Source organism: Colletotrichum siamense, assembly GCF_013390195.1.
Source record: "Colletotrichum siamense strain Cg363 chromosome Unknown KSG_Cg363_contig01, whole genome shotgun sequence".
In the NCBI taxonomy this organism is placed as follows: Eukaryota; Fungi; Ascomycota; class Sordariomycetes; order Glomerellales; family Glomerellaceae; genus Colletotrichum; species Colletotrichum siamense.
In genome coordinates, this window is record NW_023501014.1 from 3489181 (window position 1) to 3514833 (window position 25653).

A 25653-nucleotide genomic window follows, 5' to 3' on the forward strand; every position below is an offset into this window, starting at 1 on the left:
ATGACGGGCTGATCTGCGGTGAGCTATTCGAGGCAGAAATCCCGCACGATCGGGATGGCACCTACGAGGCGCTTTCTTACACTTGGGGGGATCCAACACGGACCAAAACAATTACCATCAACGACCAGAAAGTGGCTGTCACAACCAATCTGTACGATGCGCTTTTGCATCTCAGGGACCCTGAAAAGGATCGAATTCTCTGGGTAGACGCTTTATGTATCAACCAGCAAGATGCTTTCGAGCGCACACATCAAGTTGCAAAGATGAGCGTCATCTATCAAAAGGCATGGGCTGTGGTCATTTGGCTCGGAAAGACAACTAGGGATATCGAACTACTTTTGGAAGCTACCAAAGCTTTGGACAAGATAGTGCGACGACGTCCAAGACCGTCGAGTAACGCCGAACATTTAAAAGCCTGGATTGACGAAGGCCGTCGATTCATTTCAGACAAGAGAGCCATTAATCCTAACTTCTACGAAATCAGACAACGGGCGTTGAAAGAGTTGCTCAGCCGATCCTGGTTTCGCAGAGTGTGGGTAGTCCAAGAAGCCGCCTACGCCAAAACAGCCTATATTCAATGCTCTTGGATCTCAGTTCCCATAAGGGTGTTCTGCCTAATGCCTCATCTTCTGGAGATAGATATGGATGCTCGCTCGCAAGCATTACTCGAAGTCCTACCCGGCCCGCTGAGACAGAGCTCGTGGTGGAACGATACCCGAGACCTTGGCACTGTACTGCAAAAGTTCAGTTCATGTGAGTCGACAGATCCACGCGACCAAATCTTTGCTCTACTCGGTCTATCGTCCGACTGTGCAAAAGACGGCGGAGTTTTCTTGCCAAACTATGAACTCGACACGCTGGAATGCATCCAACAAACGATCTTCTTCCTGGCTTTCAGGGAAATCCCAGTTTTCGATTTGTTCCCTCTGCCAGACTGGGACCTAGAGACCTTTCGTCAAAAGTTGCCATCTCTAAGATTGTGCTTACTCGAATGGGGAATCAGCCAGAATGACAACGGTGTTCCCCTTGTACGAAAGCTTCTTCACGAAGGCCCTCGCTTCGAGAACTACCAGCAAGTATTCTCAGATGAGCTTCCATTGAGTTATCTCATTTCAAATGGAAAACCAATGGAGATGATTCAGATCTTCTTGGAACACGACGGTCTGGATGTTCGGGAGGCGAAGAACGGCTTAAGTCATGCGGCATCGTTCGATCGCCTCGATCTCATCCAGATGTTCCTAGGCCGTGAGGATGCTGATATCTTGTATGACATACAAGACATCAAATCTGCTCTTGAGTGTGCCGTGCAGTCCCGGGGCTGTGATGCAACAGAGGCACTGCTCTCTGCAGTGCGCCACCGTAAGGGAAGCCTCTCACAGGTGTACGAAGGTTTACTTCTGTACCAAGCAGTCAAGTCGGGGAACACACGCGCTATCACCATGCTTGTCCAAAATGGGGTTCATCCCGATGTACCCATCCCCCACGACGAGGGTACGGCTATGCTAGCAGCTACCGATCACGAACGCACAGAAGCGCTAAAAGCCCTTGCTCGTCTGGGGGTTGATATAAACGAAAAGGGTGTATTCGAAACTCCTATATCCAGTGCAGCAAAAGGTGGTAAGATGGAAAGTGTCACCTGCTTGTTGGGCTTAGGAGTCAGGTTTCAAGCCACGATCGTCGCAGATTGCACATACTGGTGGACTAATAGGGGATGCAGACCCGGACCGGAAACAGCCGTCGAGATGGTGGAGCTTTTAGCAAGTAAAGGTGAAGATCTTGAGATCAAAAATTCTTCTGGTTGGAACGCTTTGCTCTTGGCAATCAGCGCCAAAGATCGCCCCATGGTTGAGCTCTTAATCCGTTTAGGGGTCAACCTGGAAGTCGTAAATCAGAAGGGAAAGCGCGCCTTGCTTTATGCAGTTGAGTTGAACCACGTCATAATAGCAAGGCTCTTGGTCAAAGCTATGGCTGCACTCCAGCAGGGACTGCATGAACTGCCTGCCTTTTATGCTGCTATACTTCTTGGGGAGACTAAAGTTGTACGTTTCCTTGGAGACTGTATAGATGTTTTCACAATGCCCGAGGAGGTTCTCTCATCGTTGCCTGATTATGTATTCGAGAACTGGCCTGAGGAACGATGGGAGATAAATCAATATTTAAGAAGTTGTGGAGTAGACCTTCCCAGATGGAAACAACAGGAACGGAAGAAGAAGAGAAGAAGAGAACCTGAGAACAGACCAGTCAAGCGGACGAAGATGAATCACACATAGCAGATGGTGTGGTTCTAGAAATAATTTGTATTGACCTTGTCGTTAGGTGTATTCCTTTCTGTTAAAATAAAAGGCTGTAGTTCCTATAGCATTTGGAAAATGACATGTTTTGGCCAATTTCTGCAATGATAACGTTGGGAAGATATTATGTTGTAGGATCTCAAAACTCTGATTATCACGAGTGACCCAATCTTCGCGTACAAAAAGATCCAATCACCCACTGAGTTTGAGGATTTGTGACTGGGCGAAAGAGCTGCTTTTACAAGCCTCAGTCTTCTCCGAAAGCCCTTGAAACGCGAAAGCGTCAAAATCGAAACTACATGTAGCTTGGTAGAAGACGGCCTTATTTGTACGTCCCTGTAATAAACAGCGAGCATCTGTTTTGCAGGCATCACAGTTCCTCTAACGATGTTGGAAGTTTCTGGAGATAGCAAAGCAAGTCTTGAACTTTTGCTGGAATAGTAACGTTACTCGTGTCGTCTAATCGAGTCAGTTAAATTCTACAACCAGAGTGACGCTACTCACAGGTCGTTATCGTCTATTCAACAACAAAACATTTGGTATGCTTGCGAGCCGCGGCCTTGGAGCGACTTCCTTTGGCAAAGAGAAACGCCGGCTTCTGGTTGAAGGAGGCGGTATGGGGACAAGTGCAGTCCCGAAGAAAGGCGCAAGTAGGAGACATACAAGTGTATTCGGCCTGGTCTGGATCGCTGAAGCCGTATCTGTAGTGGCAAGCGAGGTAGCCAGCAGCGCAGACCTTGCGTGCTTCAAGAGACTGAAGACCGCCATGAGCTTCGGATATAGGTGTGACCTGGGAATCGCCCGAGATGTCGCCGACGGGAGATGCAACTGCGATGGTAGCGGCCGAGATGAGAAGGGTTTTGACTAACATGGTGATAGCTTTATGGCGTAATGAGTATGGGAATAGTAGAAAACCAATTGACGTCGAAACGAAGTGAGTACTGCTGACTCTGGTCATCAAAATTGAGGAGGTCTGAGACGCTTTTATAGAGATAGATCACGATATTCGTCAGGGAAAGCTACTGCCTCTATGATCAGCGTCCGCGATGAGAGATAGTGGGTATTCATTGCGGCTGCACATCCATGCGGAGACATCTAATTTCGAACTCGATGCCAACTTCGGTTGCTGCCGCTGGATCCAACATGCTTAATGAGTCCCCCACCGCCCTACATAGGGCTGACTCTCAAAATAGCGATAGAAAGCCCGGATATCTCAAAATTCTTGACAACATGGGGTTTTCGCTGTAATTGCCGTCGAAGCCACGGAACATTGTATCGCAACTCCATTGGGGTTACCTAACACTAACTTCTTGCACCCACACGATGCGAAGGCTTCAAATCTTTTTATCTGCTCGCGTCGTATAATCTTTTCTCTGAGCTCGTCTTGGCTCGCATGTCAGGTCTCTGCGTTGTTTCGATTTTGAACTATTAGTACTAACGGCCTCATGGGGCACGTTGGAGTTCAGTGGACAGCGAAAGAAGACGAAGACAAGCTGACACCTTAATATCTACCAACATGATACTCGCTCCAAAACTACAACATAAGCATGCTGCCATGTGCGAAGCTTTTTGTGCCAAAGGATATGCAGCTCAAAAGGGGTCCCACGGGCTGAAATCGCGTCTTCAGAAGCCCGACCAACGGAGGCATTCGCTCCGTGAAGGTTGCACCAAAGGGCCAACAGGCTTTTGGTGGCAAGTGCGGGTTGTAGTGACCGGTTCATGTATGCCTACCTATGGATGTCTATATGCTGCGATTATTGACTGTTGAAGAAAGATTCATAACGGCAGTACAATTGATATTCTCAATAAGTCGAAAACTCAGTTCTATGCTTTCTGTTGACGAACATGCGCTGATGAAAACAACTCGGGCTCTGGTAGGCCTGCGGGCAAACACCGTGCGAGTGAAACATCCCAAGAAAGACACGGGGAAGGGATGAAACCAGCGCCAGATTGGCAGGCGGTTTAGTGGCTGTTGGTGGTCAGATTTGCGCCCCGGGCTGCAGATCACGGAGACAATGACCCTTGTAACTCTCCGCGCGGAAGAGCATACTTGAACTTCAGTAAAGCATTTAAGCAGTGGCCGCTGAGAAAGCATATTGAGAACTGCGCCGGACGATCAAAGAGTCCGAGACGTTCATGCCAACTTATCCCTGAGTTTCCTCTGACAGAAACTCAAATGTCTCGGCACAATCGGGCGTTCATTTCACACAAAGTTTCATGCTTCAGACACATCGAAATTTCCAGACCATCAAGCTCACAAAAGGGGAGTTGCGGAAAACGGGTTGCTAAGCGCCCAGGCTCATTTCCCGATTCCGCCTAGCAGACGTCTCAGCGTTCCATCGCCCCTTATCAGCCGAGCGTCTTACGACTCGGCTATAAGCAAAAAGAGAGGATCCCTTCATCGTTAAGTGGACACTTTTTTTCTACTTATCCGGCCTTTGCCCCTTTTACCACGTGTTTCTGCGTTTCCCTGCGTTTCCCGTTAACAATCGTTCGAAAAGTCGATGGCGACCTCCCATCGCATGTAGACCTGAGCGCCTGCTGCTGGTACCGTTTCATTTCGCGCAATCCGGCCTTGACATTCCCATTCTTTGTAAATTTGCAATTCATCTTGTTTTCGTTCCTTCTTTTTATCCTTGTACATTACCAGCACCACCATGAGCTCCGGACTAGTCCCGCGGGACGGGACGCGCGAGCATGAGCCCATGCTGGGGGGCCGATCGTCCGTGGATTCCGACGTGGAGAGCCGACCGAGCGACACCCTCCTGTCCAGCTCCGCCGACTTCGATGAGAAAGCGGCCTACAGACGTCCTGCGGGGAGGAGGTCCTTCAAGTGGATTCTGGGCCTCACTTGCCTGTCGATGCTATTGCTCTTCGGTCTCATCTTCCTTCAGTTTTTCAACGTACAGAGCAAGGCGGCGCCGCCGGAAGAGGCCCACGGTGAGGAGGACAACCACGCCGGCGAGCAGCAACAGCAGGATGAGCCCATCCCGACGCCCGAGCCGGAGCCCGTGGCAGAAGTCACGCCGACGATCGTCGCGACAACGAGCTTGGTCCCCACGCAGACGCCTGAGGTCAAGTTGACGCCTGAACAGCAGTTCGACTTGAAAACTGGATTTGCGGTATCAAACGCGACGACGCTACGCGAATATGTTTTCAACATTACCAGACAGTCGCACTCACCTGATGGATTCGAGAAATCGATGATCTTGATCAACGGACAGTCCCCCGGACCGCTCATTGAGGCAAACACTGGCGACACAGTCCGTGTAACCGTCAACAACCAGATGCTACAGGAAAGCACGACCATTCATTGGCACGGTATTGACCAGAGGAACACACCTTGGATGGATGGCGTTCATGGCGTTACCCAATGCGCGATTCCTCCTGGTCAAGGCTTCACTTACCAGTTCAACCTCACTGACCAACGAGGGACGTTTTGGTGGCACGCTCATGTCACCGTTCAGGTCACCGATGGACTATTTGGACCCTTGGTATGAACCGTCCATGAGCCTGCATTTCCCTGGGCTAGGAGCTAATCGATAATCAGATCATTCATGATCCGGATGAGAAGATTCCGGCAGTTGATGATGACAAGATTCTCATGGTTGGTGACTTGTTCCATGAGTACGGAGGAAACGTAAGTCCACCAACCCACCTCTCACTCATCAACGACCTGAGTCTCACATCAATCACAGCTCCTCAATCAATACTTGAGTGCCACACCTCCCTGGGCGCCTACGAAGCCTGGCAGAGAGCCCCCGCCAGACAACGTCATCATCAACGGAAAGAACACCTTCAACTGCTCCAGCATCGCCGAGCACAGCGCAGGCACCGACAAGGCCGGCGACAAGGGCAGCGGCGAACACAACATGGCGGACATGGACATGACTGACATGAAGGACCACGACGGCCACAAGATGGGAGGTCACAGCTCAAAGCGAGACGACTCATCGAAGTGCACATGGGGCACCCTGCACAACACGCGCGTAAAGAGCGGCTCAAAGTCCCGTCTCCGCCTCATCAACCACGGCACTTCAACCCCGATCTTCGTCACCGTCGACAACCACACCATGGAGATTGTCGAAATCGACGGCGTCGAGGTCAACCCCATCGCCACCACCCGTGTGTACATGAACCCTGGCCAGCGCTACTCCGTTATCGTCAACGCCAACCAGACCGCTGGCAACTACCTCATCCGTGCGGACGCCGCTGTCAGGTGTTTCCACATGTCGCACAAGAACCATAAGTCCGGCATGCACGGTGCTCCGTTCGGGGCCACCGCAATCTTGTCGTACGACGAGACGGACATTAGCGTCCCGCCGATGGGCCAGGCCTGGAATCTAAAGGCCACTTCGAGCCCTGGCATCGGCAAGGAGCCTTGGGGCAGCCACTGCGAAGACTTGCCCTTCAACTTGCCCAAGCCGATGAGGAAGAGGACTGCGTACATTCCTGGAGACAGGAACTTCCATTACTTTACCTTCCGACAGGACAAGGTTGGGGATGTCGTGCGTACTCACGTCAATGATGTAAGTCACCATACGTGGAAACTTCGAACAGCGACTGACATTAGTAGACCCTCTTCACACCACTAAAGGATGACGCGACCTTATGGAAGGTCATGGGCCAGGACATGTCGCTGGAAAACCTGAACTCGCCGACCCCGAAGTTGGACTTCGGCAAGGATCAATTTGTTCTGTATTCCAAGGATGACAAGGCGGCCCAGATCGTGGTCAATTCTGATGCTATGATGGTACACCCTTGGCACTTGCAGTAAGTCAAGTCTTCTGAGATCTAACGATCGCAATGATTGTAGCTAATAAACCAACAGCGGTCAAAACTTCCAAATCGTCGGCTGGGGTCACGGCTTGTTCGGCCAGAGTGGAACGACATGGAACTTTGACAACCCAATGCGGCGAGATACCGTCACCATCCCTGGGTTTTCGCACATTGTCATACGCATCCTAGCAGACAACCCTGGTGTTTGGGCGTTCCATTGCCATTACCTCTGGCACGCCGAAGGTAGGTTCTATGATCATCGTTGGTCCCGAGTAATAGCTGCTAATTCGTATCCGTAGCTGGGATGTTCGTCTCTATTGCCCAGAGAATGGGCGAGCTCGGGACTTTGCTGGGATCACTTGATGCTGCTGGGAATGCCGAAGCTATTAAGAAGAAGTTCTGCCCTACACCGAATCCTCCAGCACCGCCGGCAGCGTCAACCCAGACGGCCAACCCGATCCAAGTCGGACGAGTATGAGTTGTCGTTGGGATGATGTAAACATATGACTGTGAACAAAGATAGAGGTACATATTTGACTACATGCATAGCGAAGAGACGTAAAGGTTCATCAATTCAGCCACCGAGCTCAGGCAATCGTCTATTCTGACCGTGCCCGAAAACCAATTGCAAAAACTGAGTCTAAAGGTAGGTCTACTGGTCTATCTCAGTCTGGATGACTTCTACTCAGCCCCGAACAGCGAAACCCTCCAGACCACCGTCGATCCATTTGTCAACAGCCTCCTCAAATGCCACTGTGCCCAGACTCCATCCCACCGTAGGTCCCTTCTTGTTCTCGGGGTTCTTTGTCTTGGTCGGGTCTCTGTAATCCGTAAAATATGTGGGAGTGCAAGATGCCACAGTAGCATACCACGGGCTGTATGGCTTCAGACTCTCGGTGTAGCGTTGTTCTGCCTCCTTGCTGACTTCCACCTCAAGCCGGCTAGCATCAGTAGCCTGCTCCACCGCCGTCTTCGCGATGTGCGCAACCGTCTTTGCTGCGATGGTAAGCGGGTATGTCGTGTTCGCCGAACCCGTGGCGCCCTTGGCTGTGTAAAACAGTAGGTTGGGAAAGTCGTGGGTGGCGACGCCGAAGAACGTTGCGAAGTCATCCGCTTTCCACTTGTCCGTCAAGCTGCGGCCACCGCGTCCCCGAAGAGACATGTCGAGGACCTGGGCGGGGTCTCCATCCACACCAGTCGTTGTTGCAAAGCCAGTAGCCAGCACGAGCACATCGACTTCATACTCTTTGGCCGATTCGCCCTTTCCAACTAAGATACCACGATCGGTGTAGCCGGAGATGCCCTGACCGTCGGTGTCGACAAGCGTGACGTTGGGGCGGTTGAAGGATTTCAGGTAGTCTTGGTGGAAAGTCGGACGCTTACACCAGCCAGGGTACCAGGCCTTGAGCTTCTCAGCTACCTCCGGATCGTCCACCTCGTGGTCGACGTGCTTCCGAAGATCAGTCGCAATTCCTGCATCTAGCTCCATCATCCGCTTCAGATGCTCAGGGACCTTGGCGGGCGTGATATCCTTCGCTCGGGGGCTGCCAATAAGCCCAGAGAATTGACGTGCACGGCTCCAGCCATCCTTGAGCAGATCATCCTCGGGAACCGCCTCGGGGTGATCGTTGAGGTACTTGTTTAAGTTTCTCACCCTCTTAGACTGCCAGCCCGGCTCTCCAGCAACCTTTTCCCAGCTCTCGGGAGTTGTTTCGACCTGTTTCCTGGGGCCGCAGTAGGACGGGGTACGCTGGAAGACGTAGAGTTGCTTTGCCCACTTGGCTAGCTCGGGGACCGCCTGGACTGCCGTGGCACCGGTGCCGATGATGCCGACCCTCTTGTCTTGCAAGTTTACCAAGTCGGGCTTGGACTGGGATCCGCCGGTGTATGCATAATTCCAACGAGCCGTGTGGAAGATTTCGCGATTCTTCATGAACCCCTCGAGGCCGGGAGCGTCAGGCGCGCTTGGGGAATAGAAGAGACCGCCAGCAGGCATAAGGAACTGAACACGAACGACAAAGTCGCCGCTCAGATCCTGGTGGTTCGGTCCCAAGTCGCGGCTCAGCTTGACATTCCATCGCTTCTGAGTTTCATCCCAGTCTGCACTTTTTGCTTTGGTGCAGAACATGCCCTGGATGCCGAACTTCTCGGCGATGCCCTCGACATTTTGACGAATCTCTTCGCCCTTGGAGTAGCGGTGCTTGGGCACAAATCCTGTCTCCTCGAGGAGCGGCAGGTAACAGTACCCCTCAACATCGCAGGTCAACCCCGGGTAACGATTCCAGTACCATGTGCCTCCGAAACCGCCGGCCCCATCTACGATGACGATTTCAGACGCCTTGAAGCCGGCAGCAATCAGATGGTAGGCGAACAAAATACCGTTGTGCCCTGCGCCGAGGATCAGAAAGCGAATCTCGGAACCGTCTCGTAACGGTGGGGTTTGCTTTGCGAGGTTGTCGTAATCGGCCCACGGGTCTTGATCGAGGTCGTTCATGAGGGCGCTGCTTCTGAATTTGAGGCGGCCTCCTTGTCCGGCCGAGATGGCGTTGAATCTTTTCTCGCGCTCGGCTTCATACTTGCTCGCAATCGCATCGATAGCAGCCATCTTGACAGATTTTCGTGGGTTCCGGTGAAGAGGGAATGTTATAGCGGTTGAGGATGCTGAATGAATGGCTTATGTATAGCCAGGTATTGAAGTAATCGATAATGAACCAGTCTTCAATTTTTCAACATGTAACTGGGCTCGCAATGTTTTATATGTGCTTTCCATCGTCAGTTTGATTACTCTTAGGAAGCCCCGGGACTTTGACATGAAGGCGAAACCTTCCCGACATGGACTTTGAACACGGTTCGTGATCACCACTTTCAAGGGCTCTCGACTTCCACGTCAACGGAACAGACCTAAGCCACTTACCTCGCGCAAACTGACGGAATTACTTGGAAAACCCGACATTTTATGGAGCGGTTCGTCGTCGTCGGAGTTTCGTTTGCTGGCCTGCCAATCAAGCATGTTGAAATGCCGAGAGGGGTACCCACTTCCGAATAACACGATACCATCTGTGCACGATGATTTCCTTTGAACATTGGCTTTCGCATTCGGTTCTAAATGTCGTGATTCGTGAGTTGAGTAATCAATTGATTACTATACAGAAGTTGAAGGCTTCTGAGGTATAAGAAAGAGTCTCAATCCTTCTCTGTCACTTCGTCGTCTCAATTGTTTGCATTCTCTCAGGATGAGTGGTCCCTCGGACAGTGTTTCTAGCGTGGCATCCTCACCCTGGGCCACCACTCCCTCAACCTACACAGACCATGTCGGAACGAGAGCAAATTATACCTAGAATTCAAATCAGACTTTTGCCATCGAAATTCGTCCCACTTGGGGCTTCAATTGAGTGGTTTTCGCGAGAGACCATAGACAGATAATGTCAAGAATTGACCCCGGCGCTCGCGGGCTTTATCCGGACTGGAGCGGCGCCGTTGTCCTATCACAATGTCCATGCCGCCGCACGTGTTATTGATACTAGGACCGGTCCCGCACGCCCGCGATCCTTCCGGTTTGACCGGACGTTACTGTATAAATACCACCGGTTAATTTCTTGACATTGGTAATTTCTAAAGGAAAAGCTCCCTTGTTGTCGTGTTTTCCCCAGGTCCACGGGTGCCCAAGACTCAAAATGTCGTCTTTCTCCAAAGTTGCTGCAGTTTTGTGTACTTTGACTTTTCAGTTGCCCAAAATATTCGCGGCTCGTCAATCTTACGATGTGAGGAAGATTATCGACGCTTTTCGTCACCCGCACGATGACCTCACCATCCTCTGCGCCCATAGAGGCTTGAAGTGAGATTCACCGCAGAGAAACCGATAAAATGACGTACTAATACTCTCCAGATGGAACGGGACTACCGAAAACTCTCGGGATGCTTATTTCCGAGCCACCGAAGCCGGGTTGGAATGCATTGAGACGGATATTCACCTCTCACTAGATGGCCACCTGCCCATGATCCACGATGGCGGGCTTGGCCGTACAACAGACGTTGGTGAGCAGACGGGACAACCAGCATACAACCCATTCACTGGTCAGGGGTATAACCCGCTTGTCAGCGAGCACAACTTCACGGGCTTCATCGAGAACCTTCACCTCCGAGACGAGCAGGGTAGAGTCCACGTGGAGACAGTTCCTACGCTGCCTGAGATGGTTCACAGCATCTACGAAACTGGAGCCAACGTCGTGCTGCAGCTTGACTTCAAGGAGCAAGCTGCAGTTGAGCCGGCGTATTGGGCTTTGAAGAATCTCACAAACCGCGCTGGGGTACCTGCGAACGATTGGTGCATCTACAAGTTGCAAGCAAAGTGGTGGAAGAACCCTGCGGAATTTGAGGCGTTGGAATGGGTTCAGGATGCGTTTGCTTCTGGCATTCAGCTTGCTTACATCCCCGTCTACAACCCTGAAGATGAAGCCTCATGGGATACTCTTACCTCACTTAAGGAGTTTGCCTCAACGAATTACACCATCAGCGCCGAGATTGAGGTGTATTCAACCGGTGCTCCTTTGCAGCCCCTCCAGGACTATATTGTCCATAATGGAACTGAACAAGATACCTTCAGAACATCTGGAATTTTGTAAGTTTGTCTCCTAGAGGGAGCATATAGATGGGCCCGAATGAACTAACGGAGCTCCAGTTACGCCGCTGGAGACCTGGTTGATTTCATCACCTCAGACCTTACGCGGTTCGACACAGCGAATTATACTATCCCAGACGACATTCACACCAACAACTCGGTGTTTGTCTTCCAGGAGAACAAGGCCCCAGCACTTCTCGACTCACTTGTGGGAAATAAGTCGCTCGATGGACATGACTACCGATCCGACTTTGACTGGATTATCAAGCAAGGCTTCCAGTGGGTTATTACTGACATTGCCGATGTCTGGGATGCCGAACTGCGCGCTCAGGGAAAGCGCAACACAAGCTACTTATTGAATGGCAATAAAAACGATAGGGCGAACGGTAGGTATCGTCGAAGACACACTCGCGAGTTCTCTAGGATATAAGAATGATGGATTTACGAGAAATGGTGGAGCGTTCTGAAGACTTCCCTAATAGGAGACTGGTCTAGTCTTTCCATTCGTTTGATTGCCTCTTGGTGTCATGGAGGGCATTTGTGGCCATTGGCTGCATGTAAAGATATTCTTTAATGGTCTTGTTTTTTAACAAAATTGATGTCAATGCGATGGGGGCTCTTCAAAATACTGTTGTCAAACAGATCCAAAGCCTTATCAGGGGAGGTCACAGCTTTCAGGCATTGCAGTTGGAGTAGCTGGGCAGACCTTCTGCTACAGGTAGCAATATCGCGCTGTAATTGGTCACCTAGCCGAATGACCCCACTGTTTCAAACAAATACCTTACCTTAATTACAGTGTCAACAACGAGATCCGCAGTTGCCGACGGGATCATCATGTTCATCCGACGCGCTCTCTTCCTATCAATGAGTGCAGACGAACCAGCCACACGACATTGAGTATGCCAAACTTCCGACGAAAATCATGTCATCAATGCAGATCTTCGAAATTGGCTTGTGATCGGAAGCAGCCGCGCTGCTCCCGGTGCGAGCGCCGAAGCTGGCCATGTCGCTATTCCCCCGTGTCGAAGACTCCACGGCCTCAAGCCGATAAGCCCCAGCATGGCCAAGAACCTTTCTTACATACACCCGGTCATGTCTCCGAAGAGACGGCATCGGACGATCCCATTATTGCGCCAACAAATGCGTTCAATCCAACGGAACTCAACCGCCCACAAGTACCCGGCGTGTTTGAGAACGTCGTCGCTGCCGATGATATCCAAGATTTCGGGTGGGCAGCTGAGTTGAATGATAACACTCCTTGGACTGGTGATGCCTTCTCTAGCTACACGAACATTCCTTCGGCAGCACCGAACATCAATATCAATCCAGATCTTGTGACCGATCTCATCGCCGACATCAACACCGAAATATCCAGGAGGGCAAATTTTGAGCCCTCCATGCTTGTGGACAACAGCCTCCTGCTCCGACCGCGGAAATGGCGAAGCGCAGAGTCTTCTATGACATCCAGAATGATGCGAGGAGACATTCTAACATATCCCGAAATGCTGATCAACGGCCTCAATCTGCCCCCCTTCATCAGTCCGCCATGCTGCGGCGACGAACGGCAGTGCCAAGAGTCCGGGTCTCACCAATGCCTCCCGCAACCTTTGGTAGCATGCGCAAGCATCATTCGAATGTGGCAAGCAAACAGCCCCGACAACAAGGCATTCATATGGAGGACCATCTACATGGAGCAACAGAAGCTCCTTCACGAAGTAAGTTGCCTTTGTCCTTCTTGCAATGACTCTCAGCATGTGCATACTCGTCACTGATTGCTAATTATGATGCCTATGAAGCATGAGTCTTACGAAAAGGAGACTCTGATAGCTGCTGTCCAGGCTGCTGTTTTATACACCATACTCCACATCGAAGAAGTCGCGTCGATTCCAAAACATTATGTTAGATCTCTTCTCATCACCGTGGGTGTAAGTTTCTCTCTTCAACTGATCGTCACTCATGTTGTCACTAACGTTCGTGATTGAAACGCGCAGACCATGACGTTCTCGATGATGAACGTCCGAGATATGGATTATTGTCACCAAACCGACGAAGTTCCTACTCGGCATGAGTGGATATGCAACCAAAGCATGTGGAGGTGAGAAACTCCTTCAATTCACTCCTATAGTTTCCCACTAACGTCCGTGTTCTGATAGAGTGACATCCTTCTGCTATGCACTGAATGAACTTCTCCATATTGCAAAAATCCCTTCTTCTGGTAATGGTGGCGGGCCATGCCGAAGAGTACACCTCCCCAGCACCCGCAGCCTTTGGACAGCCAAGTCGAATCTTGAGTGGCAGCGGCAGTACGCGAAGCAGCTTTCTAAACGACAACTCCGAGACTGTTACAGGATTGCGCACCTTCGGGAGTATGCCAAGTATTCAGGAGACTCCTCAGCAGTAAAGAGCTGGGCGACCGACCTTGATGATTGGTGCCTGGATCACGATGAGTTGGGCACGCTTATCTGGATGGCTACAAAGCTGGACCCCGTGTAAGGGTCTCAGTTCCACTCTTCAAATGGCATCCCAAACATACAATGTCTTGCGACACACTTGGATTTTGCTCGTCTGGAAAACAGGCGGACGTGTATATTTGCACAACGGTAAGGTTGTGGCGCGGAGACAAACATTCCTAATCCAGTAAGTCCGGACTCCGGGCGGGCACTCGGAGCTTGGTCCGGGCATAAGGACGGCAACGACGTCATAGAACAAGCGTCTGTGAACGGTTCTGGCAACGGCAAAGCAAAATAATATCAAACCCATTGATTGGTCAAGTCGGGCTTTTCGCACTTAAATTTTCCGACGCATGTAGAGTGGCTGACGTTAGAAGGACGCCTGGCCTGCGTAGGAGGGCTTCTGATTCGTCCCCAAATTCCATGATTACCGCTTGATGCTAGGCCAGGAACGCGCGGAGTTAAGTTTAATCGTTGGCCCGAAGCCGCTATGTATTACGATCGGAACGACGGTCTTAGGTTTTACGGTGCCTCCTCTCCATGGCGAGCAAAACGAAGCATAAATATAGATGAATCTCGTTCAAAGCCCCTAGGTTGTTTCCATCATATCAATCAAGCCTACGAGTAACGTTAACTTCCAAATAAATTTGACGACAAACAAATTCAGCGAGACCATGGCGCCGAAGAAAATCATCCTGATCACCGGTACGTAGCAGCGGAATTCTCTGGCTTGCAGACTAAGAAGTCATGCACTTTTCTGGACCATATGTTGACAGTCACAAAGGTGCTAATCAAGGCATTGGCTTCGAAAGCGCTGCAACAATTGCCGCCGCTTCAGCCGACTATCATGTCATCATTGGCTCCAGAAACCCGGAACGGGGCGCCAAGGCTCTCGAGGAACTCCAGGCCAAAAGCCCCGTCGGCACTCTCAGCTTGCTCGTCCTCGACATCACTTCAGATAAGTCCATCAAAGCAGCATCAGAGAAGATCGCCGCAGACTTTGGCGTGCTGGACGTCCTCATCAACAACGCCGGCATGATTGTCACGAATCCCAAAGACCGCCGTTCGGAGCTTGTTGAGACCTTCAATACCAACGCAGCGTCTCCGCTCGTCCTCACAGAGGCTCTGATACCTCTCTTGAAGAAATCGAACGATGCTCGCATAATCAATGTGTCGACCAGTCTATCTTCGCTGTCGGAACGGACAGACCCTACTTCTGAGTACTATATGGTCAGGAGCGAAGCGTACCGGATCTCCAAGGCGGCGTTGAACATGGCTACGGCTCACATTATGTTTGACAACAGAAGCTGGGGCGCGAAGGTGTGGGCGTATTGCCCGGGGTATGTAGTCACGAACCTGACCGGCGAAGAGGACCGCCAGACCAGACTTGACCAGGGCGCCGACGACCCGAAGACCAGCGCCCAGGGGCTGCTTGAGATTGTTGAAGGAAAAAGAGACGGTGAGGTCGGTACGTTCATAGGCAGAAACGGGTTACAGATTGAATGGTAGATACTTTGTGGGAATAAACACTTCTTTTACTGTACAGAAAGCTACACTTCTCATCATCTCATCGCTGTACTGAGATTTCTGTCGTTCGCATGATTCCTGTATTACTCTTATCCTCTCTCAGAATCATCTCTTCACTCCCAGACCCAGAGCCCCTCCCACCATGCTTCTCGTAGACAGTGTCATGAATGTTACCGACGGCAGCTTTGTGAGCATCCGGGGATCCAGCAAAAGGGCGGTCCTGCAACTCATACTCCGCTTGACTGTTGTGTTCTCTGTATCCGCGTCGCCGCATTGATGAATTGGTTCCTGTCGGTCGTCGGTTTTCGTATAGTTCTCCATGATAACGGTCGCTCGATGAAATCTTGAGGGCGTGGCCGACTAGAGGCTTCAGGGATGGGGCACACGCGGCGATGATACCAAGGTTGAGTTGGAGACTGTGCAAGTCAGCACGAAGTATCTACCTGGATGTATTTCAAAGACTCGGCAGTACTTACAACTCCCAGAATTGAATGCTTTGGTAGCTTTGGTACAGTCAGTGAGGGTCGTTCTTTCCAGCGCGACTTGGATCACTTACAAGGTCTTGTCTTGGTCCTTTCCGTAGGCGATCTGGTAGATTGACTTGATAACTCCCATGGCAACAGCACTACTTAGTGTCAGCGTACTTGATAAGATTCCGTCATTTGGTACGAAACCATCAGCTTACAAGTATCCAAGACTCAGCACAACTACCAAATAGATTCTTGTCCGAAGTTTCATCTGCAGAGTCCAGATGATCGTAACCGGTAGCGTTGCGAAGCAGACGTCGGTGAAGATATTGAAAGCAGTGTTGATAAGCCCGAACTTGATGAAGAGCGTGATTGGGTAGCACTTTGGTTGAATGACTTTGTTCCAGTATCCCTCCAGAGGCTGACAATAGAAGAAGAAAGTCATCCATGCCATGATGCTGTAGGCTGAGACAAATACTAAGGATTCTGGTCAGGTACCGAGTTGGAACATAGATCTGAGCTGGCAACATACCAATCAATGCCCACAAGGAGCGAGAGTACCAGACACTACGACTCAGTCGAAGTAGCGAGAGACCAATCGAGACTTTCAGGAGAGCCAGACCCGCAATCGAAGAGATGATAGATTGAAAGAAGCTCGATTTCCTCATGATGAGCATGTCTTCTGCGGCGATAGTGATCGTGTGTTTCCCGAGACCATGGAAGGATTGTACCGAAAAGATTGTCATGCCTGCAACGGCACACAGCTATTCTCAGGTCAATCAGACTACCTGTTATGGACAGTCATCCGAATCATGTCAGACTCACCACAGAAGCTACAACGACATAATCATCTCTCCCCATGAGCTTGACAACGAACATCCGGGTATACACTCGAAGGGCGACGAAAAGGAGAGCAAGCGCATGAAATCCCCCAGTAACGCCCAGAATCATGGCCGCATTGCTCTCCGCGGCCCACTCGGGGTCGATCGGCTTCGGCGGCGTGGCCGGTGGTGGATTCGAGGACATGATGGCCAAGGAAGTAGCGCACATGCGCCAATCAATCTAGCAGTAAATACACATGCAAAAACAAAGTTCAAGACCAATAGCTAGCGGATAGCATGACACGAGGTAATGAGCTGATTATATGTTCACTTCCTGACTGCGATCGTTTATTCTGTGGCCAACGAGAGGAATCACAACTGTGCAGACAACGTTGCAGAACAACTCGATTAGCCTGTTGCTAACCGAGTGGTGCGGGAGGCTGCTACCGATCTGGCCGCAGGACTTGTACTGCAGGGAGCCTCATGCGATCACATACGTCCCGTTCCTGGTTTCCGCAGACAACGGAATTTTCGAATTCTGGTTGCAGAGACCGTTTCACAGTCCACCTTCTTCGACGGAAAGAAGTCTCATAGGAACGGTTCACCGATGTGGCCAGGGGCAACATCATGCTTCCTGCAGGCGACTGCATTGAGAAAATGATTCCCGGTGGGATGGAAATATTTAAGCCAATCAACAGACCTGCGGCGTGACTAAAGAGGGTGTGCTGCGCGCCACAGTATTCTCGGAGCTTTCGCCTCCTGTATGGGGGTTGATTTGGTGTGTGCCGGTCATTTTCCACATCGGAGCACTAATGAGGCACGGGTGAAGTTTGACGACATCAAAGCAGTTCGCATATGCTTCCAGACTTATTTCTTCAGGGGAGCTATTAAAGATTCTCTCAAACATATTGAACAGTCTTTTTGTTACTCAAGTAGACAATTCGGTAGAGGGTATTCCCAGAAGTCTCGGTTTTACCAGTGCGGATTTGCACTGAGCGCAGTTACGTTATCGACCACAACACGACACCATGTCAAAACTTGGAAAGCCATGGATACAAATCACTTCACTTACCAAGAGAGTCTAATTTCTTCATTTCGTCTGTCAACTTTTCCTCCTTGGCTGCAGTATCCCATCGGTCACTCAATGACGAACTGAGAATGGTGACCGAGACTAATCCCTGTCAGCCAAGTACAGCTTCTTGCGCGTTGAGAACCGAGCCTGTCGCAATGAACGTTCTAGACAATGGGCTTTCGGACTTTCGGCCCCCTAAACAGCACGATTTGCCATCGCCAGCCACACATGACAACCATGGTGGTGAGGAGGTTTGACTTGGCAAGTACCTAGGCAAAGAAGCATACAAGGGCCATGGGCTCCACCATATCGTCCAAATTAGGCAAGTCAAGCCAAATTGTGGTGATCCTTTCCCATACCCTTACGTCTCTGCAAAACGTTTATGCTTGTGATTATCGTGTGGATAGTAGGCATTTAGCCAGGGTTACAGCGACGACGTCTTGGAAGCCAGGGGTAAACAAGAGAAAAAGCAAAAACATTCGTCGACGTTCTTCATTGCCCAGAGGCCGTAGCCGCAGCCACTCGACCCTGGTATATGCTCTGCAGAGACCCATGCCGTGGTGGTGTGATGCGGGCCGACGTAGGGCATGTTCCCCGTCCCCTCCACTGATGCTAGCAGACGTTGGGTGACAGCTGGTGGAGCTCCTGCATGGCTTGGCGGGATGGAACCAACACAATGTCACATTTCAAACGAGATGGACGCCGACTTTGTCATTCTCGCTTCCCCTCCTTCAAATTTCCGTCGGGTTGGCGTTCCCCGAAGAGGTTCGACGAGCTGGCTAGCAATGTGCTGCGCCGTAGCGAGCGGCGAGCGGCGGAGGAAACCACGCGGCCTGCGGCACACAATCCTTCTACGCCCCCAAGTGACACACATCAAAAGCGTGCAGCGTCCACGGCAATCTTGCCCACAGCGCGGAAGTTGGCTCGGTACTTGGTAAGGTCGATTGTCGTGAGCAATTTTGTGGAGGTTGTTTGCTTGTCAAGAAATTCTTTAGTTTAGACTCATACATAAGGTTGCGGATACTCCTCATGTAGGGCTGAAGGATAGACTCCTTTCACCCATGGTCTGCCAGTGTCTCCTCAAAAGCCATCTGTCCAAGCGTCCTGGGAATGCCTGCTTCTCGCAGACGTCCATCCCATTCACCGAATGGTCATTCGATCGGATCTTGTCCTCACAGTCTCCACCAGCCGGCCGCGCGGGCTCTTGACCATGGTTCAAGGATCTTAGCCAGGACGATTTTCCCGTCTGGGATGTCACCACCGAGGGGCCGAGAGGCTCGAGCCTCTCCCCCTCATATGAGCTCTACTAACCTCTCCCACATGCAGACTGTTGACCAACAACTGAGTAACTACCCGGAGCTTAGCAAAAGGTGGCGATGGACTCGTTCGCCAAGCTAAGCTATTGCCAGCAATATTGAAATTAAATTCGGCAGTGATGAAGCGGCACTTTCTTATTACGCTCTCACATTGTATATAGAGGTCCTTTCGAAGTGCCCCATTGCCACGTTTTTCCGTTCCTTTTTCTCACCCTCCCTCCTCACGCCCGCTTCCCTCTGCAGATCTTTTCCTGTTTTTTCCTGACGCTGCCGTGTTTTTCGTGCATACAGAGGCCCCTTTCATCAAAGTTCTAGCAACTCCTCTACAAAGACACACAGCATGCACGCCGCCAAGCTCCTAGCTGCACTCGGCCTATCGGCCTTGGCTTCCGGCGCGCCCCTCGAAACGCCTCTCCACGCTCGTGACGCTGGAGATGTCCTCGCAGAGCTGCAGGCTCAGGCTATGGAAAACCTGAAGACAGCCGAGGCCAACGGGACTTTATCTAAGCGTGGAAGCTGCAACCTGATGAATGCTCAAGTGCGCAGAGACTGGTGAGTTTCCGCCCAAGACGGTCCACTTTGCGACTGTAATTGTGAGCTTACAAGTTACCTTGGAATAACAGGGCCGCTTTCTCCGCACAAGAGCGTAAGGAGTACATCAGTGCGGTTCAGTGCATGTTGACTTCGCCGTCGAAGTCAGACTCTTCTTTCGCCCCAGGCGCCCGCAACAGATATGACGACTTTGTTGCCGTTCATATCAACCAGACTCGCACCATCCATGGCACTGTATGTTGGCTATCTAAACGAGTCAGGTCCAACAACTAATTTGACAATTTCAGGGCAATTTCTTGACCTGGCACAGGTACTTTACTTGGGCTTACGAGAATGCTTTGAAGACTGAATGTAGCTACAAGGGCGCCCAGCCTGTAAGTCGATGACACCTGAGATTCCATGCTTTTTCGCTAATAAGACAATTTAGTACTGGAATTGGTTTGCCAATACCGATGATCCTCGCAAGTCTCCAGTGTATGATGGAAGCGATACCAGCTTGAGCGGCGACGGCGAATACGTCCCTCATAACGGCAGCGTCAGCCGTGCCCCCAACGGAAACATCGAGGTCCCCTCCGGATATGGAGGCGGTTGTGTCATGAGCGGCCCGCTCGTCAAGTAAGACACCACTTCGTCATCACCACTTGACCTCAGACATGGAGCAAAGCCTAACAATGCCATAGCATGACTGTGCATCTTGGTCCCGTCTCCCCAGGCATGGATGGCCTCGAAGTCAACCCTAACGGCCCCATGGAGTACAACCCCCGCTGTCTTCGCCGCGATCTTAGCGCCTATTCCGCCTCCACGTGGATGACGACGGACAATCTTGTCAACGTGACTATGGGTCAGGCTTCCAAGAACATATCGACGTTCCAGAACGAGTTGCAGGGCCGCTTCGGTGATGGTTTCCTTGGGATGCATGCCGCTGGTCACTTCGTTGCGAACGGAGATGCTAGCGACCTGTACTCCTCACCCACCGATCCCACGTTTTTCCTTCATCACGCCATGGTTGACCGTGTCTACTGGCTCTGGCAAGCGATGCACTTGTGGGAGGCGTTTGAGATTGCCGGTACCATCACCATCCAGAACCTGCCCCCTAGCCGTGATGCTACCAAGGATGACCTGGTCCTCATGGGTGTCCTTGCTGAGGATCGTCCTATCAAGGACCTTCTGAACACTATTGATAGCACTCCATTCTGCTATATCTATGCATAAAGTCAGCATTACCGTCACTTGAGGGTCTGGACACTAAGATAATTGCATATTTTATCACATAAAAATAACATCATTCCATTGTAATACTGAGCAGAAGATTATTCCAAATGCAATGACGCATGCTCAGTTTGTTGACGCCCGTAATCTTACTCCCTAACAAGTTCCCATAGCCAGTCCTTTGGAATGCCTCTTCATGCAACCAGTCTCGTTTGTTGATTACCCCGTTCAGTCATCATTATCAATCACGTGTTCATGCAGTCCTATCTGGGTCATCATGTCCACTCAGATGCGGGGAGCACTCGCAACTCCGATTGATCACAATACGTCCAATAACGAAGACGAAATCCCCCTACGAAGCACTCGATCCGGAAGACAAGCAGATCCGACTAATAAGAGTCGATTCGGGCCTTGAAACAGCGCAGATCACAGTCACTCTCAAAATCGCGAGTCTTAAGGACGAGCCGTCGTTTGCGGCGCTATCATACGTTTGGGGCGACCCAACTATCACTGAAGAGATCTCAGTCAACGGTCACACGAGCCGCGTCACGAACAATCTGGCCGCCACATTGCGCCACATATTCAAGCAACAGGAAGTCATCACCAACGCTCAACAGCCGCAATTAGGGCGTACTGTGCAGCCTATCTCACGCCTCTGGGCCGATGCACTCTGTATCAATCAGAATGACATCGAGGAACGCAATCAGCAAGTCGCCATGATGGGCGAGCTCTGCTCCTCGGCATCTGTGGTTGTGTCGTGGCTGTCTTCCGTGGACGGCGATCTGCCCTTCACCTTCCAGACGCTCGACGGCATATTTCGCGAAGTTGAGATTGAAAATAGTGGCGAATTTGAAGCTGTGGTTTCTCGTCCACAATGGGTGCGTAAGTATGCTGTCTTCGTCCGGCCACGGATGGACGATTGGGTACGTGGTTTCAAGAACTTGGCTGAGCAACCGTACTGGAGACGAGTCTGGATCTTCCAGGAGGTGGTCTTATCGAAAAACCTCGTGTATCTCTGCCCGTCAGGCGCAATTCATCGAACCGTGCTTGGGAAGAGCGTTCGCTATCTATTACGCTTAGCAGAGGCATCGCCAACACTGGACAACAAAGGATTCGAGGTTGCATTGGCGATGCTAGGGATGTACACGCCGGACTTCAGCTGGTTACTGTCCAAGGCATCCGCTGCGAGTTCCCCCGGACTGACCCGAGTAAACAATAACGTTTCAGCTCGGATCGAGACCTCCGTGTCTGGTTTTATCCACGACGCAACGAACCCGAGAGATCATGTCTATGGCATGCTCGGGGTGGCCGCATTGGATATATGTCCCGATTACAAGAAGAGTCTGGTTGAAGTTCTGGAAGACTACGTGCGAGCCGTCATTTCCGAAAGAGAAGCCCAACCGGAAGAATGCTATCTTGCTTTCCTAAGGCGGGTACCGAGAGGCCTTCGGCAGCGTGTCGGACTATGGGACGTGCCAACCTGGGCGCCTTGCCACGGAGTCGAGTATCGATCACGACCCAGAGCGCACAACTTTACAGCTAGGGGCCTATCTTTTAGTCGTACGCCAACTAAAACTAGCTCGAGTAGCAAAATTACGTCTGAGGGGCACCTGAGGCTCCTTGGATGCCGTGTTCAATCTATCACAAGGATAATCGACGCACCAAACAATATCCCAAATGATCAGGCAGGCCGTCTTCTACATCTCTTTGATGACCTGTTACAGCGACTCGGCGACACCTACGTAACAGGAATATCGACAGTGCAAGCTCTCGCACAAACGCTGTTCCGCGAAACGGAAGGAGAAATGGACATTCAGCCACTTTTGGCCCGCGTAAGAAGATACGACGATGGCGTTCCACCTAAAGGCACGCTCTTGGAACAAGACGATCGATGGACCACAAACTCAAAGCAACTTGGGTCGTTACCGCAAAGTAGCTTTCCTACTCTGCGAGAGCACCTAGAGCGCATTGCTTTCCGGCTGCCAGCAGGAAAGACGGAAGTTAGCGGTGCGTCAGGGATGGAAGAATTGCTAAGGGACTTTGCAGGAAATTGGTGGCCACTTCTAGAGACGCATCTGAAAGTATCCCAGGAGACAATGCTGTTCGAATCGGGTGATGGATATCTTGGGCTTGGGCCTGGGGAGCTGGATCTGGGTGATTTGATTTGCGTTCTCGATGGATGCCAGTCACCAATGGTGCTAAGGAAAGCCGGAAAAGTCAGTAATGACCTCACCTATTGCATAGTCGGCCCTTGCACTGTGCCTGGTCTTATGCAAGGAGAAATCAAAGGTCTTCTGGAGGCAGGGGTGACAACAGTTGCCATGTTTGACTTGAGTTGATGATATCCACAGTGGGCCTATCGAAAATGACAGTAGTGGTAGCGATAATAAGGACGAGGATGAGGATAACTATAACGATGATAACGACGAGGATAGAAGTAACGACGATAATAAATAACGATTAAGACGACGAAGACACCGACGGTAATGTGATTAGAATATAGCCACAGGACGACATCACGTCCGAATTAGCTCAGGCAAAAGACACGGACCCAAGTTTGTTTCTGGCAGCTGTCAAAGACGCCATGCAGAGGCCAACTCTAGCCTGTAATCAGAGTGCACTGATGCCGGGCGCTAAGCTAGAATCATGGAACCGCTGACCGGTACATGCTATCCAGCTCAGGGCTTCTGTTGGATTCGGATTACAAAGAGGAAGACTACAATGGCTTAGAAACGAAAGACGCTTTTCCCAGTGAGATCTATCAGGCTTTAGATCAATTATTTAATCGGTATAAGAGACAGGCAACATCGAGCATTAACAACGAACCAAATGAATGCAGTATTACAAAATTGGGATTCCACTCAGCCTGCAGGCATGATTTTGGTTGGTTGCCAGCCCGAACTGATGGTCTTTGCTCGGTAACCATAGTGACTCGAAGGTCCCTGAAGAAAAAGACACTGGGGAATCGCAGTTTGATAGCTGCAAGAGCGGCAAGTTGGGCCAAGAATCCAGGTCAATCCCAGTTGATGCCGACGCGTCTGCACGCAACCAAGGTGATGAAGATGACCGGCAGGTCTCCAGCAGAAGAGCCGATAAATGAGGCGCAGCAAGATGATGATGAAGTGAGAGGCCTAAGAAAACTTGGAAATCCCCACTTTAGGCTTCACCGTTTCAATCGTGAACTCTTCAGCCATCCCTCTAGGCGTGTAGCCAAGCACCGAGAACACCAAGAGCAGAAGTCCAGCTCACTGCTGACGCCGTCGAAGAGCCACCGCGGTATCGATCGCACCCAATAAACCCCGAGCTGGTACCTGCGCATGACCCCTGCAAGGTGACCTGGTCAGTGGATCGAGCGGTTCGCTGTTCTCTGTTCTGACAATCCACAAATGACTCCGTTGTGGACCCCCTTTTTTCCAAGCTTCCCAGCCTCTTTTTATCCACAGCTTTCGCCGCCGCCGACACGCGCAATTCCCCAGATGACGTTCGACGAAGAATTCCACATGCAGACATGACAGGTTCCATCTGAGCCATCGGAGACATCTATTGTCGACAGCTAGAACCTTGTTCACCTCACCGACTGGTCTTTTAACATGAGCACGCCCTGTCTCACTTCATAATGGGCGGAGTCATACTGAGCCCTTCCGCGATGCCGGCGTCGACCGGGCTGTCTGAGGCTCCCGCGCCGACGCCCGCCGGCGACATCAACTTTGGACGATTATTCCAACGCGATGAAGACACGGCGCAGATTCTCATCACGCAAACCGTCACACGATCGTGGACCACCTACGTCACCGTCGAAACCCTCCACGGCGGCCTCCCAGCAGAACCGACCGCCCGGTCGTCATCAGGCCTTTCCGGGAAGCAGCTCGGCATCATCCTCGGATCCGTGCTCGGAGGAGTCTTGGTTCTTAGTCTCATCGGCTGCTATTTCCTCTGCAGAAGATGGAAGTACTGGCATAAGGGCCGCATCCCCAGATCGCACACAACATCACCTTACGCCCGGACAAAACCGAAGTTCCGGTTCGGCCTAAGTACTTCTCCCATATTCAACAGCCTTCTTGAGGTTTCACTAACGTCCAGTAGCTTCTTCACGCCTGAATCTGGCATCTGTATTTACTCCTGGTACCCGCCAGAACCCTCGTTCTCGTTCAACCTCGCCGTCTTCCCTTTCTTCGGCTCCTCCCGTGCCTCCGCCGGCGAAGCCACCTCCCGCTTATTCTGGCGGCTTCAAGGGCTGGTTCGGAGGCGGTGCAAAGCCGGATGAGAAGAGAGGTGGAGGAAGCTCCGTCACGAGTAGCAGCGTCTCTTAAAGGAACGGAGATACAGAGGCAGGCCCGCCTGAAGATTGGTCAACTGGGCGGCAGCATAGATTCTCATGGTAAGTTTTGGCTCTGTGGTGCAACAGCATGGCCATCATTCTGACCAACCCCGACGCGAAAACAGAAGCGACAAATGATTTATGTAAACGTATTATGGAGTTTGGGTTAAGATCTCGGTTATGACTAAAAGAATTCTCAAGACGCATCAACTTCATCTGTTTCATCGCATTAC

General features: G+C 51.2%; 7 protein-coding genes across 7 annotated transcripts; 5 read left to right on the plus strand and 2 right to left on the minus strand.

Annotated features, from left to right (window-relative positions):
• Positions 1-4948: 4948 nt before the first annotated feature.
• Positions 4949-7548, plus strand: Laccase-0 (Laccase; the record flags this gene model as incomplete). Its single annotated transcript, XM_036632748.1, has 6 exons — positions 4949-5785; positions 5842-5931; positions 5990-6820; positions 6868-7064; positions 7123-7313; positions 7370-7548. The coding sequence occupies 6 exons, from the start codon at positions 4949-4951 to the stop codon at positions 7546-7548; spliced, it is 2325 nt and encodes a 774-aa protein (XP_036501245.1).
• A 207-nt stretch (positions 7549-7755) lies between these two features.
• On the minus strand, positions 7756-9675 carry ausC-2 (FAD-binding monooxygenase ausC; the record flags this gene model as incomplete). Its single annotated transcript, XM_036632749.1, has 1 exon — positions 7756-9675. One exon carries the CDS (start codon positions 9673-9675, stop codon positions 7756-7758), a length of 1920 nt encoding a protein of 639 aa, XP_036502080.1.
• Positions 9676-10744: 1069 nt separating this feature from the next.
• CGCS363_v000901 (uncharacterized protein) lies at positions 10745-14181 on the plus strand (the record flags this gene model as incomplete). Its single annotated transcript, XM_036632750.1, has 7 exons — positions 10745-10905; positions 10957-11688; positions 11749-12074; positions 12793-13403; positions 13485-13613; positions 13680-13783; positions 13842-14181. The coding sequence occupies 7 exons, from the start codon at positions 10745-10747 to the stop codon at positions 14179-14181; spliced, it is 2403 nt and encodes an 800-aa protein (XP_036502079.1).
• A 631-nt stretch (positions 14182-14812) lies between these two features.
• tropE-0 (Short-chain dehydrogenase/reductase tropE) lies at positions 14813-15647 on the plus strand (the record flags this gene model as incomplete). The annotated part of the gene is made up of 2 exons (XM_036632751.1): positions 14813-14843; positions 14923-15647. The coding sequence occupies 2 exons, from the start codon at positions 14813-14815 to the stop codon at positions 15645-15647; spliced, it is 756 nt and encodes a 251-aa protein (XP_036502078.1).
• Positions 15648-15705: 58 nt separating this feature from the next.
• Positions 15706-17158, minus strand: CGCS363_v000903 (uncharacterized protein; the record flags this gene model as incomplete). The annotated part of the gene is made up of 6 exons (XM_036632752.1): positions 15706-16081; positions 16142-16168; positions 16222-16290; positions 16351-16609; positions 16665-16896; positions 16958-17158. 6 exons carry the CDS (start codon positions 17156-17158, stop codon positions 15706-15708), a joined length of 1164 nt encoding a protein of 387 aa, XP_036502077.1.
• A 2523-nt stretch (positions 17159-19681) lies between these two features.
• orsC-3 (Tyrosinase-like protein orsC) lies at positions 19682-21105 on the plus strand (the record flags this gene model as incomplete). The annotated part of the gene is made up of 5 exons (XM_036632753.1): positions 19682-19893; positions 19965-20127; positions 20181-20267; positions 20321-20508; positions 20574-21105. 5 exons carry the CDS (start codon positions 19682-19684, stop codon positions 21103-21105), a joined length of 1182 nt encoding a protein of 393 aa, XP_036502076.1.
• A 3613-nt stretch (positions 21106-24718) lies between these two features.
• CGCS363_v000905 (uncharacterized protein) lies at positions 24719-25412 on the plus strand (the record flags this gene model as incomplete). Its single annotated transcript, XM_036632754.1, has 2 exons — positions 24719-25133; positions 25186-25412. 2 exons carry the CDS (start codon positions 24719-24721, stop codon positions 25410-25412), a joined length of 642 nt encoding a protein of 213 aa, XP_036502075.1.
• Positions 25413-25653: the final 241 nt, after the last annotated feature.